The sequence below is a fragment of the Peromyscus leucopus genome, chromosome X (assembly GCF_004664715.2).
Source record: "Peromyscus leucopus breed LL Stock chromosome X, UCI_PerLeu_2.1, whole genome shotgun sequence".
Classification (NCBI taxonomy): Eukaryota; Metazoa; Chordata; class Mammalia; order Rodentia; family Cricetidae; genus Peromyscus; species Peromyscus leucopus.
The window spans coordinates 60,228,891-60,243,659 of record NC_051083.1 but is presented as its reverse complement, the minus strand read 5'-3'; the positions used below and the strand labels follow the sequence as shown (position 1 = coordinate 60,243,659).

General features: G+C 51.7%; 1 protein-coding gene across 5 annotated transcripts; it reads right to left on the bottom strand.

The window, feature by feature from the left end:
* Positions 1 to 4,158: 4,158 nt before the first annotated feature.
* Positions 4,159 to 13,004, bottom strand: Gdpd2 (glycerophosphodiester phosphodiesterase domain containing 2). Of its 5 annotated transcripts, XM_037199051.1 has the most exons (17): positions 12,674 to 12,976; positions 11,891 to 12,008; positions 10,837 to 10,950; positions 10,517 to 10,620; positions 10,132 to 10,225; positions 9,874 to 9,933; positions 9,543 to 9,641; positions 9,298 to 9,391; positions 9,001 to 9,146; positions 8,790 to 8,872; positions 8,529 to 8,679; positions 6,508 to 6,729; positions 6,153 to 6,301; positions 5,403 to 5,550; positions 5,185 to 5,267; positions 4,914 to 4,939; positions 4,159 to 4,819 (listed from the first exon to the last, which is right to left on the bottom strand). In XM_037199051.1, exons 3-17 carry the CDS (start codon positions 10,939 to 10,941, stop codon positions 4,767 to 4,769), a joined length of 1,617 nt encoding a protein of 538 aa, XP_037054946.1. In that variant the 5' UTR covers positions 10,942 to 10,950; positions 11,891 to 12,008; positions 12,674 to 12,976; the 3' UTR covers positions 4,159 to 4,766. The 5 variants fall into 5 exon arrangements, 4 of the variants coding, with proteins under 4 accessions (XP_037054946.1, XP_028739751.1, XP_037054947.1 ...); XM_028883918.2 differs by lacking the exon at positions 11,891 to 12,008 and having other exon boundaries at positions 12,674 to 13,004; XM_037199052.1 differs by lacking the exon at positions 11,891 to 12,008 and having other exon boundaries at positions 12,495 to 12,677.
* Between the last annotated feature and the right edge of the window lie 1,765 nt (positions 13,005 to 14,769).

Sequence of the window (14,769 nt, the reverse complement as noted above, 5' to 3'; positions counted from 1 at the left end):
CTACAGTCCTATGGGGGCCAGGGAGTGGAATGTGGTGGTTTGAATAAGAACGACCTGCATAGGCTCATATATTTGAATGCTTAGTTACCAGGGAGTGGTGCTATTTGAAAAGATTAGGAGGGGTGGTCCTATTGGAAGAAGTGTCACTGGAGATGGACTTTGAGGTTTCAGAAGGCCATGCCAAGCCCAGAGTCACTCTCTTCCTGCTGCCTGTGGGTCCAGATATATAGCTCTCAGCTCCTTCTTTAGCACCATGGCTGCCTACCTGCCACCATACTTCCCTCCATGACAGACAATGGACTAACCCTCTGAAACTGTAAACATGCCCCATTTAAATCCTTTCCTTTATAAGAGTTGCCAAGGTCATGTCATCTCTTCACAGCAATAGAACACTGACGAAGACATTTACTCTTTTAATTAAAAAAAATCACTTTTGCCTATGTGTGTACCCCATGCATAACCTGGTGCCCATATAGTTCAGAAGAAGGCAGTGGATGCCTGGAACTGGATGGGTATGATCCACCATGTCCATGCTGGGAACCAAACCTGGGTTTTCTGCAAGAACAACAAGTATTTTAAACCACTAAGCCATCTCTCTAGCCCTCATGCGTGTGCATGCGTGTGTGTGTGTGTGTGTGTGTGTGTGTGTGTGTGTGTGTGTGTGTGCGTGCGCGCTTAGATTAGAGGCCAACTTTTGGGAATTGGTTCTCTCCTACTGTATGTGTTCCAGGGATTGAACTGGGGTCTTCATGCTTGACAGAAAGTACCTTTACCTGCTTAAGCCATCTTGCCAGTCTCTCTTTTAGAAAAAGGCAGGGGGGGTATTTATGTGTATGTTTGTGCATTTATACAAATATATGCTACATATGTGTGGCTGGCCTCAGGTGTCAGATACCCTAGAGCAGGAGTGACAGGTGGTTGTGAGCCACCCAGTATGGCTTCTGGGAACAAAACTTGAGTCCTTTGGAAGATCATTAAGTGCTGCTGAGCCGTCTTTCCAGCCCCATCCTTCTCTGCATTTTTAATGAATCTGTGTCAAATCCCTTTCGATTCAGTATGTTTCTCCCTACTCCACAGGTTGACGAGCCTGGGAGGAGGTCAGCAATACTTAACAAGGAAATCTGCCAACTGCCTCTGTTCCTGCCGGAGGCCCCAGGGAGACAGGCGCCCCCTACCGGCCTGATGCAGCCCCCAAACACTGGCAGGCGGCTGTGGTTGCTAAGCGACCAGGCAGCCTGAGCTCAGACTCAGAGATTGAGCAGTTGGGGGATTTGTGAGCACAGAGACCATTTCTCTCTCCTTCTACCGCCTCTCCAGCGCCCTCAGCAAATAAGCTGGGATGGGGCGGCACTGTTCACTGCTGTCTCATAATCTGAGCTCATTCTTGAAAATAGAGCTTTAGCAGGTGACCTCAGTCCCCGTGTGTGGAGAGATAATCTCTCTTGGCCCACACACGGTTTCATCTAGGGGCCAGATGAGCAGGTTGCTGAAAACAGACGTTTCCGGTTTGTAAGGGGTGGAGGACGAAGATTGCTGTTCTTAGCCAACGGGAATTCTAGAAAATTGAGAGTGGGTGGGGATAATTTTGGTGATTAGTCCAGTGAAAGTATCAAGATTTGCCCACCATTCTCAATGTGTGCCTCAGGAAACTCCTACTTCAGCCCATTAAAATAAAGACTGCATGGGAATGACAAAATATAAAGGGTTATTCATGCCTCAACGGGGACACGTTTTTCAGTAGCTTTTTGAATTAGGTTTCTCTGCGGAGACCTGAAAGAGAGCTCATGAGGTCTGCAGACCCTTTTGAGTAGGAACAGAGCCCCAAAAGAGGGAAAGAAATACCAAGAATGGGCGGGTGCTAGACTCGGAACTTGGAAGCTTCTTGGCTCTGTGCCAGTACCTTTCCTAGGATCATGCTGAAGCCCCCTTTCATGAGATCTCTGAGGACCAGAAATTGACCGTTCTCCCTTCCAGTAAGCTAGTACCTTGCCTAATCCAGGAGTCGGCCCATGCAGGCCAAGACTCTGCCACAACACCTTCTCCATTGAGACTCACCTCTGCCCTCTCAGCTAGTACAACAGCGTCATTGGGGTAGAGGCCCCCCAATGGCAAGCATGGGGAGAGCTGTACCCAGGAGTGTGCTCACAGGCTACCCCTTGAGCGATACTAGCTTGAGGTACCTTGCAGCCAGAGAGCATTTGTCCCAGTCACCACCTCTGTCCACGGCAGCTCCACAAAGCAGGATGGTAGGGGGAAGCTCCTTGCTCCCCATGTCTCCAAATTGAACTGGGTCGGGGCTGTGCCTCGACTCTATTAATAGCCCCCTAACCCAGCCTGCTAGCCCCAAACCCAGATGCCAGGAGCTGTGAGTCAGCAGCTAAAAATAACAAGCAATTGCACTCAAAACCCAATGAGCAGCTCCGCCTGGCCTTCGGCCCTCAAATTTTGGTCAGTCTTAGTCTCCAGTTCCCGGTCTCATAGAGGTCCAGTGCCTACAGCTGTCTGGTCCTCCTAGGAAGAAGAGTTTGCAGTGGCTGGCTCAGAACTCAGTATGCCAAGTCAGCAGCTAGGAGCACGGTCTGAGTTGGTGCTGGCTCTCTGGGAATCTGGACACTGAGGTTAGAGGAGGATTTCAGCCCAGAGCTGGGGAGTTGTGAGGTTAGAGCTGTGAGGCTGGAGGTTCATGGTATGGAGTCAGGAGGGAAGAGGGGAGGGGAGGGAAGGGGAAGGAAGGGGAGGGGAGGGGAGGGGAGGGGAGGGGATGGGAGGGGAGGGAAGGGAAAGAAGGAAAGGGAAGGAAAGGGAAGGGAAGGGAAGGGAAGGGAAGGGAAGGGAAGGGAAGGGAAGGGAAGGGAAGGGAAGGGAAGGGAAGGGAAGGGGGAAGGGAAGGGAAGAGGAAGGGAGGTGGGGGAGGGAAGAAGAAGCTTCAGGGCTGAGAGCCTGGGAAACTGACAAGGGCAGAAAAAAGCATATGAGTTGGGAAGCAAGTACCTGCCCAAGGGTGGCAACATGCAGTACTTGACAGGCTGAGGGGCTCCAAGAGCTGAGGTCGGTGGTTGGCTAGACTGAGGGCCAGGATCGGGAGGAAGGAAAGAGAAGGGAATGCAGTTTGAAACACAGTGTGATCTGCTGAGTTTAAGGCAACATGGACCTTCTCACGAGTCTGCACTGCTGTCCCCACAACCAATCCAGCCACGACTGCCTGGGGCCAGGCGTGTCGGCGTGGAGGCCTATGAGAGTGAGGGGGGCGGTGAGGAAAGAAAGAATGTGTGTGTGTGTGTGTGTGTGTGTGTGTGTGTGTGTGTGTGTGTGTGTGTGTGTGTCACGCGCCCTACCGCAAATTCAAACTCGCCTCCATCCACGGGAGACAGTGAGTGCCCAGAGGCATACTGGGAATTGTAGTTCCCATGGCTACCGGTAACCAAGGTGTGGAGGACAGGAATGGTGGGGTCTTGGCCCGAGATGCTAGTGCTGCTCCAGGTCCTGATTTGGCAGTAGAGAAGGAATCGAGAACCGTTTCCTGTCCAGACCAAAATCTTAATTTGAGTGGAGACACGAACCAGGACGAATGGCAGTGTCATGGAGGCTTGCAGGGCCAGCCTGACAGAACCCCTACTTGTCCTAGGTTTTGTCTTAGCTTTCCAATTCTTTTTTATCTGACTCACCATCGCCAGGTCAACTCTACACTCAGCTTCTAGCCTTACAAGCAGCAACATATTGAGGAATTTGCTCCTCAAGGGGAAGGCTAGCTAGAACCAGACTCCGTGCGCATCCCAGAAAAAGAAAAAAGAAAAAAGAAAAAAAAAGTGGAAATCAGATCTTGCCCTCAAAGTCTGAAGTCAAGGACACAAGTCCCCGAACACGCAGGGAAAACTGGTGGTATTCATCAAGCACGTCACAGTGGCGAGGGAGCCAGCCCTCTCGGGGCCAGTGACCACAAGGTGGAGCTACAATGCAACCCTGCACAAAGCTCCTGGGCCACCCTGGACAGAGGCCACAGCCTCTCTCTTCAGCCTGCTGGGGAGGTATCAGTCCTTCCCTCTCCCGCCCGCAAATCTCCCGGTGATGATGACCTCTCAATGTCATTTTACATTCAGTTCCAGATGGAATGCACATCCTTTCCAGCCCCAGCACTGAAATGATTAGACTGTGACCAAATGACAATTAAAAATTCATTGAATACCAGATTAACAGGCAAGATACAGGAACCATTCATTGCTCACAACAAAAAGCCACCGTAGGCACAGAATTGCGTTGCTAAATGAGCTTTTTAGCTCCCAACCTGTAGGCAGGAAAGGAGCTAAATTGAGAGGGTGAGGAGAGAAAGGGCATAGAGTGGGGACTGTCTTCCTCATCTTAAAGTACTCCAGGAAAGGCCATTTTGCCATGTTTCCTTCAGTCATCATTCTGAGCTATCTCAGCCTGACACACCCCGCGTCTTCTACCCAAGCACATGTGCACACAGGCCCACGGCATTATCTTGGCAATCTCTCTCACTTCCCTGTTTGAATTTCATTTGGGGAGTAACTTCTTGTCACTCACTGTCTTTCCAACTAATTTTTTTTTGTCAAAATATCAGAGGCAGCGAATTCCATGGCAGCTTGAGACATGCCCACCATCTGGACAGAGGGCCCTCTTAGTTCAAAAGCCACGTTCCCCTCCTGCAAACATTTTCTTCCGGGACATTCCACTTCGGCTCCTTGCTTTCCCCTTGGCCAGTGCACACCGGCATTAGCCTGCAGATGATGGGAGCATGGGTTGGGCATTCACTCCGCCGTGACGTTGTTGATCTTGGTTAGCAGCACGGCTGTTTCTAAGCCTAGGGAAGTGGAGAAGAGGTGGGTCACACAGGGGGTGAAGCAAGGGGTGGGGGCATTAGGAGGAGAAAATGAGAAGGGAAGGGACATTCTTACCAGCTCTGTTTCTCTTAGCACATCTCCTATGGAGAGAAAGTCTTTCTATTGTGAGTGCCACCAACTTGCAGCAAGACCTTCCTTCCAACCCAGGGGGTCTCCAAACTGCTTTTCCCAGGGTCAGAACAATTTATTGGCATAAGGAAAGCTTAAAAATCAATGGGACTGGACCAAATCCCAATCCCGGGCAGCATATGTGAGTCAGAATCGGCCTTTTTACCTGGGGTCTTGGGAAAGTAAAGACCCAGGGGACCACGGCAAAAGCACTCACCCTCGGAGGAGGAAGATACATGAAAGCAGTAGAATGGAGGCACAGTTGGTGATGATCCATATCATTAAGTAAGTTTGAGGGGGCTATGGGAATACAAAAGGCACATCAGTGGCCAGAGCCCCCAAGAGTGGCATATGGGGGTAAATCAGTATGGAAGAGGACAGGTTTAATGAGAACCAGAGATGGGAGACGGACAGTGACAGTTCTAGAGCCCTTACAATAAGCCAGAGGGGGTAACGCATGTGCTGTAGCAGCTGGCAGTCGTTGGTGGTGACTGAGTCTACCCCTGCACACCAGAGCAGGGAAAAGAGCCAGGGCTTGTTCACTACGAATAGGTTCACGGAGACATTGTTGTGGTGCAGTGCCCTGGGGAAGTGGGAAAGAAATGAGGAACATCCAGAATCTGCCCAGCTCATGTCAGACTCTCTGCCCTGGATCCATCCTCTTATACAGATCTCTGTGGTGTCGAGTAATCACGAACATCTTTCTCATGTCCTCCAGAGCCCTATCCAGTTTGGTCTCTGTCTACCTCTTCAGCTTCCTCTTTCCCTTTCTTGCTCTTTATTCTCTCCGGGCTTCTTCTGGTTTTCCCTTGGTTAGCTCCTTGCAGTCATCTGGCACTCAGCTGGAGCATCACCTTTTCAGTGCTTTCCTAATGTGGCTTCCCTGGCTCCTTACCCCAAACCCCCGTCACTACTGCACCATGTGTTATTAATATCACTACCCAACATAAACGTATTTTAGGTGATTTCTTGTCTACATCTTTTGCTAGTTCCTAAGTTCCATGAAAGCCAGGAGCTTTCCCATCTTATTCACATGTCTTTCTTTAAGCCTACAATAAATGCTACATGATATATAGCAATCATCCCCTAGGTATCCATTGTGGGAATGAAGGAATAGCTTTTGCACCCCCTGCATTGGTTCTTTCCTGACAGTCAACCTCGGGGCTCCTCTCCCCTGGCACTCACTTGATATCCAACGCTGGCAGGTCTTGATAGGGTAGGTTGAGAAACTGGAGCCCCTCTGTCCCGTTACCACCCTGATGGCCGTAGATCTGGCGCATTCTGGGCGCCCGTTGCCGCACATAAGCACGATCTTCATCCGGCAGCCAAAGAACCTGTGGTTCAGGGAAGATGAGTCTACAACTGAGCAAGTCCTAGGGATTCCAGGGACAGGTACAGAGATGTTTGGCCACAGAATGGAGTATGTGATCTGGGGTAGGAGGGTGAGGGCAGGAGGCAGCCTTGAAACCATCATGGCCGAAGGAAGGTAGGTTGGGAATGGGGGCAAAAGGGGGACTTTGGGAGCCCTGGACAACATCACCATGGCTTGGGGCACGCTTGCATTCAACACAGCCTCCAGTGTCTGATTCACAAACGTCTCATAGTATGTGTGGTTTCTTGGGGGTCGGCGCAAGTCAAACATGATGGAGAGGTTGAGGGCTGCCGCTTCCTTCAGTAGTTCCTCTAATGCTGGTACTGTCTGATTCTCAGCCTCCTGCCGGTCAGGGCCTGACAGCTCTTTGGCCCCCCAGAACGGCTGTCTCTATAAGAGAGGGAAATGATTTCAACACTACAAGAAGTCTCCAGCTTTCCCCCCAGCACTTGCTATTTGTTTATTGGTTTGTTTATTCATTTAGTCATTTTTGAGACAGGGTCTCACTATGCAGTCCCGGCTGGCCTGGAATTTGTTACGTAGCTATATAAAGCATGCTGGCTTTGCACTCACAGGGAGCTGCCTCTACTTCTCAAGTTCTGGCACGAAAGACGTCAGCCACCATAGCCAGCTAGCGGCTCTCAGTCTCACCAAGTGGGCCCTGATTCTGTCCACCTCTAGCCAAGGTCTTTCTTTCTCCAAAGTGTTGCTTTCTTCCATCTAATCTTACCCTATGGCCTCAGCCTCCTACCCCTCCAGTTTGTACCTTCTTTTCTCCTACTACATCATCTCTTCCGTCTCAGAGAGACCCTGGTGACCTTGAGCCTTTGCTTTCCTCCTGGTCCTTTGGTTCCTTTCTTGTTGCAGCCGCATCCTCATCTATAGAGTCCAGCCTCAGCTTGAATTACTTTCCACAGTGCTCTCAAGAGGCTCCTTTCCACCTTTCGTACACCCTCTACACTCTGGTTCCGTTTTACAGCCGTCTGCCTCCTCCACCTTCAGGACTGGGCGCTGCACACTGTCTCGGGCAGCCCCCAGCCTGGGGACTCTGAGTGTTGTATTTCCTGCTTTTGCTCACTGTAGCTTGACAGAGCTTTCGCTTGCTCTTGATAGGCCTGTTCTCCCTTTCCTCCCGGGGGTTGTTGCAAGCCTTTGCCATTCTGCCTGTCTTCCCTTATTATCAACGAACGGCCTCCAGTCCTGACACAGACAAACCTGGATAACAGTGAGTGTCGGCTATGTGCAGGGGACTTGGTGTCTGAACTGACAATCTGACTGAGAGCCCTAGAAGGGAGGTACCACAATCATTCCTGCAGTACAAATAGGAAACGGAGACACAGATTGGCTAGGGATCATTGGCCAGGGTCACCACTGCTATCGAGTGCCAGAGCCAAAGTTCAAACATAGACATTCTTGGTTCTTAATTACTCTACTATGCCATCAGATTAAACTTAGAAAAGAAAAAGAAAGCTGCAAGTCTGTGTTGCGATCTTATCTTTTTGAAAAAACATATGTACACACAGTGAATATCAGTGAATATTTTAGATGGCTGGATTATGGGAGATTCCAATTCATAAATTATTTTTCTGATATTTTTTACAATGAACAAATATTACTTTTGCAATCAGGAAAAGAGGTAGTGTAAAATTAAAATATCCGTTTAAATACTTTTCACTGCCTAGAGGATCAAAGTCAACACTTCAATGTCCAACCTTCAAAATTCCTTAAGCTCAAGGCCTGCCTCCCACCACTCCCAAGAATTGAATCTACCAGTTCCATTCAGCTACTTTTTGTTTTCTAGAAACCTACTTGTATTTCTGGCCCTTACCCATGCTCTTCCCTCAAACTAGAACTCCACGTCCCAAGCAAGGCTTTGGAGTGTATGTCAGTGGTGGGGTGCTTGCCTAGTCAAGGCTCGGGGGCCTATCCTAACACGGCAGAACTAGTTCCCCGTTCTTGCTTTGCCACACAGTGGAGCTCACTCCAGTCGGCCCAGGAGAAGTATTTTTATTGCTCTATTTCCGATTCCAATTGTCTTTTGCTCAGGCTCTCCTTATTATGTGGGAGTGACGTGAGGGCAGAGAATGTTCTAACTGACCAGCACAGGGTACAGCAAGTCCATATTGCTGGAATGAACTCTGCCCTGAGTGCCACCGAGGTGGTGGCCTCTTCTTGGCTGGAGCCCTCACCTCTAGGAACCAGGCTCCGGCATTGAGTCTCTGCAGTTCAGCCCAGGAAAAGTCACTGCTGTGAGCTGACATTCGCTCTGGAAACACAGAGGCTACATCGGTGGTCCTGCTCAGCCGCTCATCATGCATGAGAAAGGGGACTCCGTCAGAGCTGAGGGTACAATGAGTGCCAGGGCATCAAGCTCTGGGGCTACCATCTTTTTCTGAGAGCCTCCACTGTGTCCCTCAGCCCACCAACCCCCTGGCCCCACCCTCCATCACCTGACCATCACATCTGTCTCAAACACAGCAGCTCCACATTCAGCTGTCTTCCGCAGGGACATCAGGGTATTCTCGGGGGCCAGCTGGGAAAGGGAGTCAGTGAGGATGTAACGGGGAAGGGTGGGGGCCTGGGAACCCACAGGCCTGGTGGCTGAAGCCTAGATGAGCAGAGATTCTCCCTTACTCGCCCAGGTTTCTGCCTGTCACTCACCATGGGGGCCCCTCGGTGTCCCACCAGCCCAGGCTTGGGGGGTAAGTCTCTGAGTTCCATGATGCAGGGGGAGGAGATGAATATGGGGGCCAAGTAGATGACCAGAGTGACTCCAAAAAATAGGAACAGTAGTAGAGCCTTGGGGCCTGTAGAAAGTGGAGGACAGGCTGTGGGGCAAGGCGACAAGAGAGATGGAGCTCTAGGGGCAGAGAGCAGAGCTCAGGTACAAGAAATTGAAGGAGCAGTGGGAGGAGGCACTGGTGACCAGGGAGGGGGAGCACGGGCTGAAGTTGGCACCTCTTGGGTGGATACGGTAGAAGGTATCAGCCACAGGCCAGGCCAGGAAGGTGACTCCAGCAACTGCTCCGATGTGAAGGAACGGGGCTGTGGCCTGTGGGTGACAGCTGATGAGAAAGGCCCTTAGGGATGAACTTCCGGAGTTCAGAGAGACCTGCAGTCTCGTAGGACCAGGGGCAATGTCGTGTTCCAGAACTGGCCATGGGCCACGGCATCCACCTAGACAGTGGAGATCAGCCACTCACCTGCAGGGACAGCCGTAAACTGTACCACTCCTGCCGCCATTGGATATCCAGTCCCACCAGGCCAGCGGCCACCAGAAGCACAACGACGAGCAGTAGCACCTGGGACAAGGGAGGAATGAATGCGCCTTCCTTGTCAACAGAGGCTCATGGTTACTCTGTTGCCATGGGATTCTTCCCCTTCCGGAACACATCCCCTATCCTTCCACTCAGTATGTGCTGGGTTTCAGGTCCTGGCCCGGACCCCAGGGATAGAAAAGTGAACTCCTTAAGCAAATGGCCATCGTAGTGTTGGAGCCGGCATCCCTGCTCCCTCACTTCCACTTCATTGTACCTTGTGGAGACTGTGAAGATGCAGAGGATGGCCACAGAGCTGCAGGAGCAGGCCCAGGAGCTGGGAACAGAGGGGAGGGGCACTTAGGAGGCTCCAGGAGAAAGCAAGTTTGCTGAGTGGGGATTTGCAGGCTGGCATCTCCTTCCCACCCAAGAATTATCGTCCTCCCCTCAGTGGCTAGAATGAGAACTAGACGGTAGACCTGAGCAGGAATGAAGGGGCTTATGTGGGAGTTAGGCCAGATATCCCTGGACCAACCAATAGCAAGGATGCATATGTGACCAGGAGAGAGATGACCAGCAAGAGTACCAGGGACCAGTCCATCCAGTGACCCCAGTGGCGGAAGAGGAATCTGTAGGAGCATAAAGGAAGGTGTTCAAGGGGAGGAGGCGACCTGAAGAGAGTTGAGAGTTGAGGTGGCTAGATCCAGGAAGATAATTAGATGGGAGGAGGGGAAATGCTTCCTTCATAGGGCCAAGGTCTCCAGGGACTGGGAAGGTCTCTTGGAATTTTCTAAGGTGGTTAGGAATGCTGGGATTCAGGGGCCATGTAGAGCTGGGATGACTGATAAGGGAGGCTGAGCACGGGGTAGGAAGTAGGTTGGCTGGTATGCGGAGGAAGGGGTGGGTGGTACGCGACATACTCGTTGAAGTTGTGTAGATCATTGAGAAGGATGAGCCCGATGTACAGCCAGCCCAGGGACAGGAGGAAGGTGAGGAAGAGCAGGCCAAACCAGATGCAGTCGCACTGCGAAGGGGCAGGGGAGAAGCTCTCAGCCGATCCCCATTTCATGCTCAGAGGCATGGCAACTCAGCTTCCTGCCCTGCACTGAGCTGCTCTTCTTGTATTTGAGGCAGCGAAAACCCCTTCCTCCCAGCTGCCTATGAATACAGTCCCTCCAAGCAGCCGTTTTTTTTTTTTTTCTAACTTGAGGCCTGCCCCCCCCCCCCATCCCTAGTCCACCTTGCTGGTTTGCATCCTCTGTTTAGGATATTTCCTCCAGTGGCAGCTATACAGGCACTGGAGGCAGCGGGCCCAGATGGAGCAGCAGCCGGGAGACTCCGTCATGGTGAAGACCTGGGGGCAGGGACACAGCCATCAGGGAAATCTGATAGAGGACAGATCTCAGCCTCCCTTCCCGTGTAAATGAGGAGCCTGGGGCAGGTAGGGAGAAGCCTGGACTGCTACGTAGCAAGAGGGTTTGTTATCACAGGCCAGACCCAGAGCTCTGGATTTGATAAGGTGACTGGCCCCAAGCCTGGGAAACAGGGACCGTTCCTGGATTCTTCCATTGCCCCTGATTTTTGATACCTGGGAAGGCAGTGGCCCAACCTTTTTGCAGGCATACTGTGTACCTAGTCTCTCTAGTTCCTTCTTCTTTAATGATATCCAGATCTGGGGGTGGAGTGCTTGCCCAGAGTAACAGGAGAAATTGCCCCCAGGGTGGGGCAAACTCAGTTCAGCAAGTTAAGGCAGACTTGACTGAGCATGAGGCGGCCCAACGCTGTCTTCCAACCCAGGAAGCAGGAGTAACCTGAAGCAGTGGTTCCAATTCTGACCCCGGGCTAAGGGAGGCACAGCAAGTGGACGAGTTGCTATGGATACGGAGATTGTACAAACCACAAAGCCCTGACTGAAAGATTCTCTGTGTCCACTTCCCAGGGGTTGGGGGCACTGCTAAGAAGAGTGGAGGGGAGCTGGTTGCCTGGATCCCTTACTCCCAGGCTTCTAAAGGAGCCCCTTTCCTGTCTGGACGGTCCAGAAAATCCAAGTCCCCCCACACTAGCCTTGTCCTTTCCTGTGCAGTCGTCACGAACAGTCACCCTCCACCCCAAATAGAAACCCAGCTCTCTCACCTTCCCCCTCCCAGGGGCCCCACCCTCAGAGTTATCCTTAATGAAAGTACAATACACACACAGGGCAAAGGTGCGTGCGCGTGTGCCTGCATGTACGTGTGTGTAGGGTGGTGGTGGTGGTGGTGGCAGGGGACTTGTCTTGGAGCAGAGTATTCCTGTACCTTGTGCTTCTGAGTATGGCTGAGACCAAGCTGATCCACACACTGGGCTGGTCATGGGCCTGTGCTTCTACGCGAGTAGGTGGACGGTTTGAAGCAGGTGAGAAGTCTACTACGGAACCTCCAATGTAAGCAGGTTGACTGTGTGTGATTTGTCACCATATGGACATGTGTGTACACTAGTGAACTAGTGACTGCCAGCACAAATGGGTCTCAAAATGACTGAAAATGTGAAGGAGCCCCTGGATAATCAATCTCTGTCTCTCTCTCTCTCCAGTAACTGTTCTGTACAAAGGGACTGGGCCCCCTTGTTCACGCTGTAGCGTCTTAAGAGGTGCACAGTGGCAGGGTTCCTGCAAGGAGGAAAGGGGTGTCTGTTCTTAAAACTGCCCCCTTACTCAAAGTTCCCCTTGGGAAAGGAGGGTCTGTCTAGGGAGTGGAGGGGTGGGGCCTGGAGAAGGAGGAAATCTTTACCTTGTGGGTCCCTTTCCAGACTGTAGTCAACCCAAAGCGAGGCCCCTGCTTCTTCCCATCTCGGAGCTGGGCTACCGTAGCCTGTCCTGAGCACCACTATATACCCCTGTACCCCAGATTTCCAGAGTCCTACCTTCTTCCAGAGCTGCCTGGAAGATGGGACCAAGATCTGGCCAGTCTGAAAGACCCGGAGCAAGGAATTTGAGAGGGGTGCTGCCTGACCCCCTGGACTCCATCCCTGCCAGCTTGAGCAGGTCCTCGCTTCCCGGCTCCCACCGGTTGCCACACCCAGCCTTCCCGGGCCCTTCACACCTTGTACTCAGGGAGTGCGCAGCTCTGCTTCCCAGCTCCTCTCCGAGTAGTCTGCCTCCTCCCTCTGGCAGTCCCTGGCTCAGCCTCACTGATCAAACAGGTGTCACTGTTGCCACCTACAGGAAGAAGTGTGGGTCCTCTCGGCAGGCCTGAAGAAGCTCTGTGGCCAGAGCCCAGCCAGATGGGTGCGAGGGAGCGGGAAAGGAGGTGGGCTCTTTACTCGCCAGCCGCCGGAGCTGGCGGCCAGGGGGCTTGGTGTGAGGAATTCCTTTGTGCAGCCTTCCCCATTCCTCTGTCCCTCCTCCTGCTTCCCTCCCAGTCACTGCCAGAGGGCTTTGTCCTGGTTCTAGGAGGCGAGGGCTGAGGGCAAAGCACAGGCGGGAGGGGAGCTGGGGGGAGGTGACCACGCAACTTCGCAACTTGGCAGTGAGGAGAAGGGGCCCTGCCAGTCCCCTGGAAACTCTTGAGCATACGAGGAAGTCTCAAGCTTCCTAGGAGTACAACTTCCAATCATTAGCTTCCCTTTCCTCTTGGCTATTCGCACTTCGGCGAGGTCCAGCTGTGAGATGCTCTTAAAGTGACCTTATGAACTCTGGGCAACAAGTGGCCCTATTTCTGGACTAGGGGGTCCCCGTGGATGTATTCAACAGGCCTCACTCCACTGCCCATGAGATGCTCATTCAGGGCATCAGTCTTGCTGCCTTGTTTACCTGAACACTGAATCATTTCAAGAATCGCTTCAGGAGTGTATACGGGGACACCAGGCTTTTGGAAGATGAACATGTACAAAAGAAACAGTTACTCCGGCCGGCATCAAGAGGAGGTGGCCTGGCAAGTTGTGGTCAGCTTAGCATCAAGCGGAGCTGCCTGTGAGCTTGGAGGGGCTGACAGACAGCTCTTGCATTATGGCCGATGCAGTGACTTGGGGTCTGTGCATTAGCACTATCGGGGGTGTTGTCGGGGAAGGATGACTTGTGACAGATAAGCTGGCTTCCCCTCCCCCACCCCCCACTCAATTTCAACCGGCGAGGGAGACCGGCTCTCTTCTGCCAGGAGCTGGTCCCCTCCCTCTCAGCTTTCCCATTGTATCCACAGGCTCTAGTTGGCAATGACAGAGATCCCCTAATTCTCTCAGAATTAAAATGCAAAGAGAAGCAAGGCTGCTTGCTGGCAGGAAGCCAGGGAGGGCCAGCGGGTCACCTCGTCCTCCACCGGGAGTCGTTCTTGGCAGGTTGCTTTTCAATTTCCTTTCTTTGCTTGGGTTGTGTTGGATTCTAGAATCTTGCCTTTCTTGTATGTGGGGATGGTTTGTGAGCTTTTTAGGAGTGGAGGGGGAGGGTGGGGGCAGAGCAGGATTCAATATGCATTGATATGAGTCTCAAGGCTTGCAAACTCCCAAAAGGCTTCAAATCTAGCCTGTATGTGGTACTGCAAGGCTGCACCCCCCCCCCCAAGCTTTTAATTGGAGATGAGAAATCTGGTGTATGGTAAAAAGTAAGCCTTGTCCCTCCTCTCCCTTTTCAAGGGAGAAAGCAAGGGGCCGGTAGTTTTGTTCTGTAACTGAAAAGCAGCGTGGTGCCACACTCATTAATCAGATTGCAGGGCATGAGGAAGAATCATATAGTAAATGTACATTAGGTCCTGTTCCTCACGAATATTGTAACTCTATGTAACTACTTCTCTGTACCTCGTTACTATTGTGTGTTAGATCTTCAGTGTTCCCTCAAAGGCCCATATGTTCAAGGTTTGCTCCCTGGCTTGTGGTACCATTTGGGAGGTTGTGGAAAGAATAAGAGGTAGCTTCTTGTGCAGTGTTTTTAGTATACTTGAGGAGGAGGTATGCTCCTGAAAAGGTGATGGGACGCAGATCCGTCCACTCTATTTTCCACTCTGGCCATGAGCAGCTTTGTACCATAGTATATGTCTGTCATGATCTGATGTGGGCTACTAACCATGGCCTAGGACCTCCGAAACTATGAGCTAAAACAAACCCATTCTCAGGCATTTGCTATAGTATGGTAAAGCTGACATTCTAGTTTCTTATCTGTAAAGTACAGGCTCCTATCGACCTTGGGCTTTTTTTTTTTTTTTTTTTT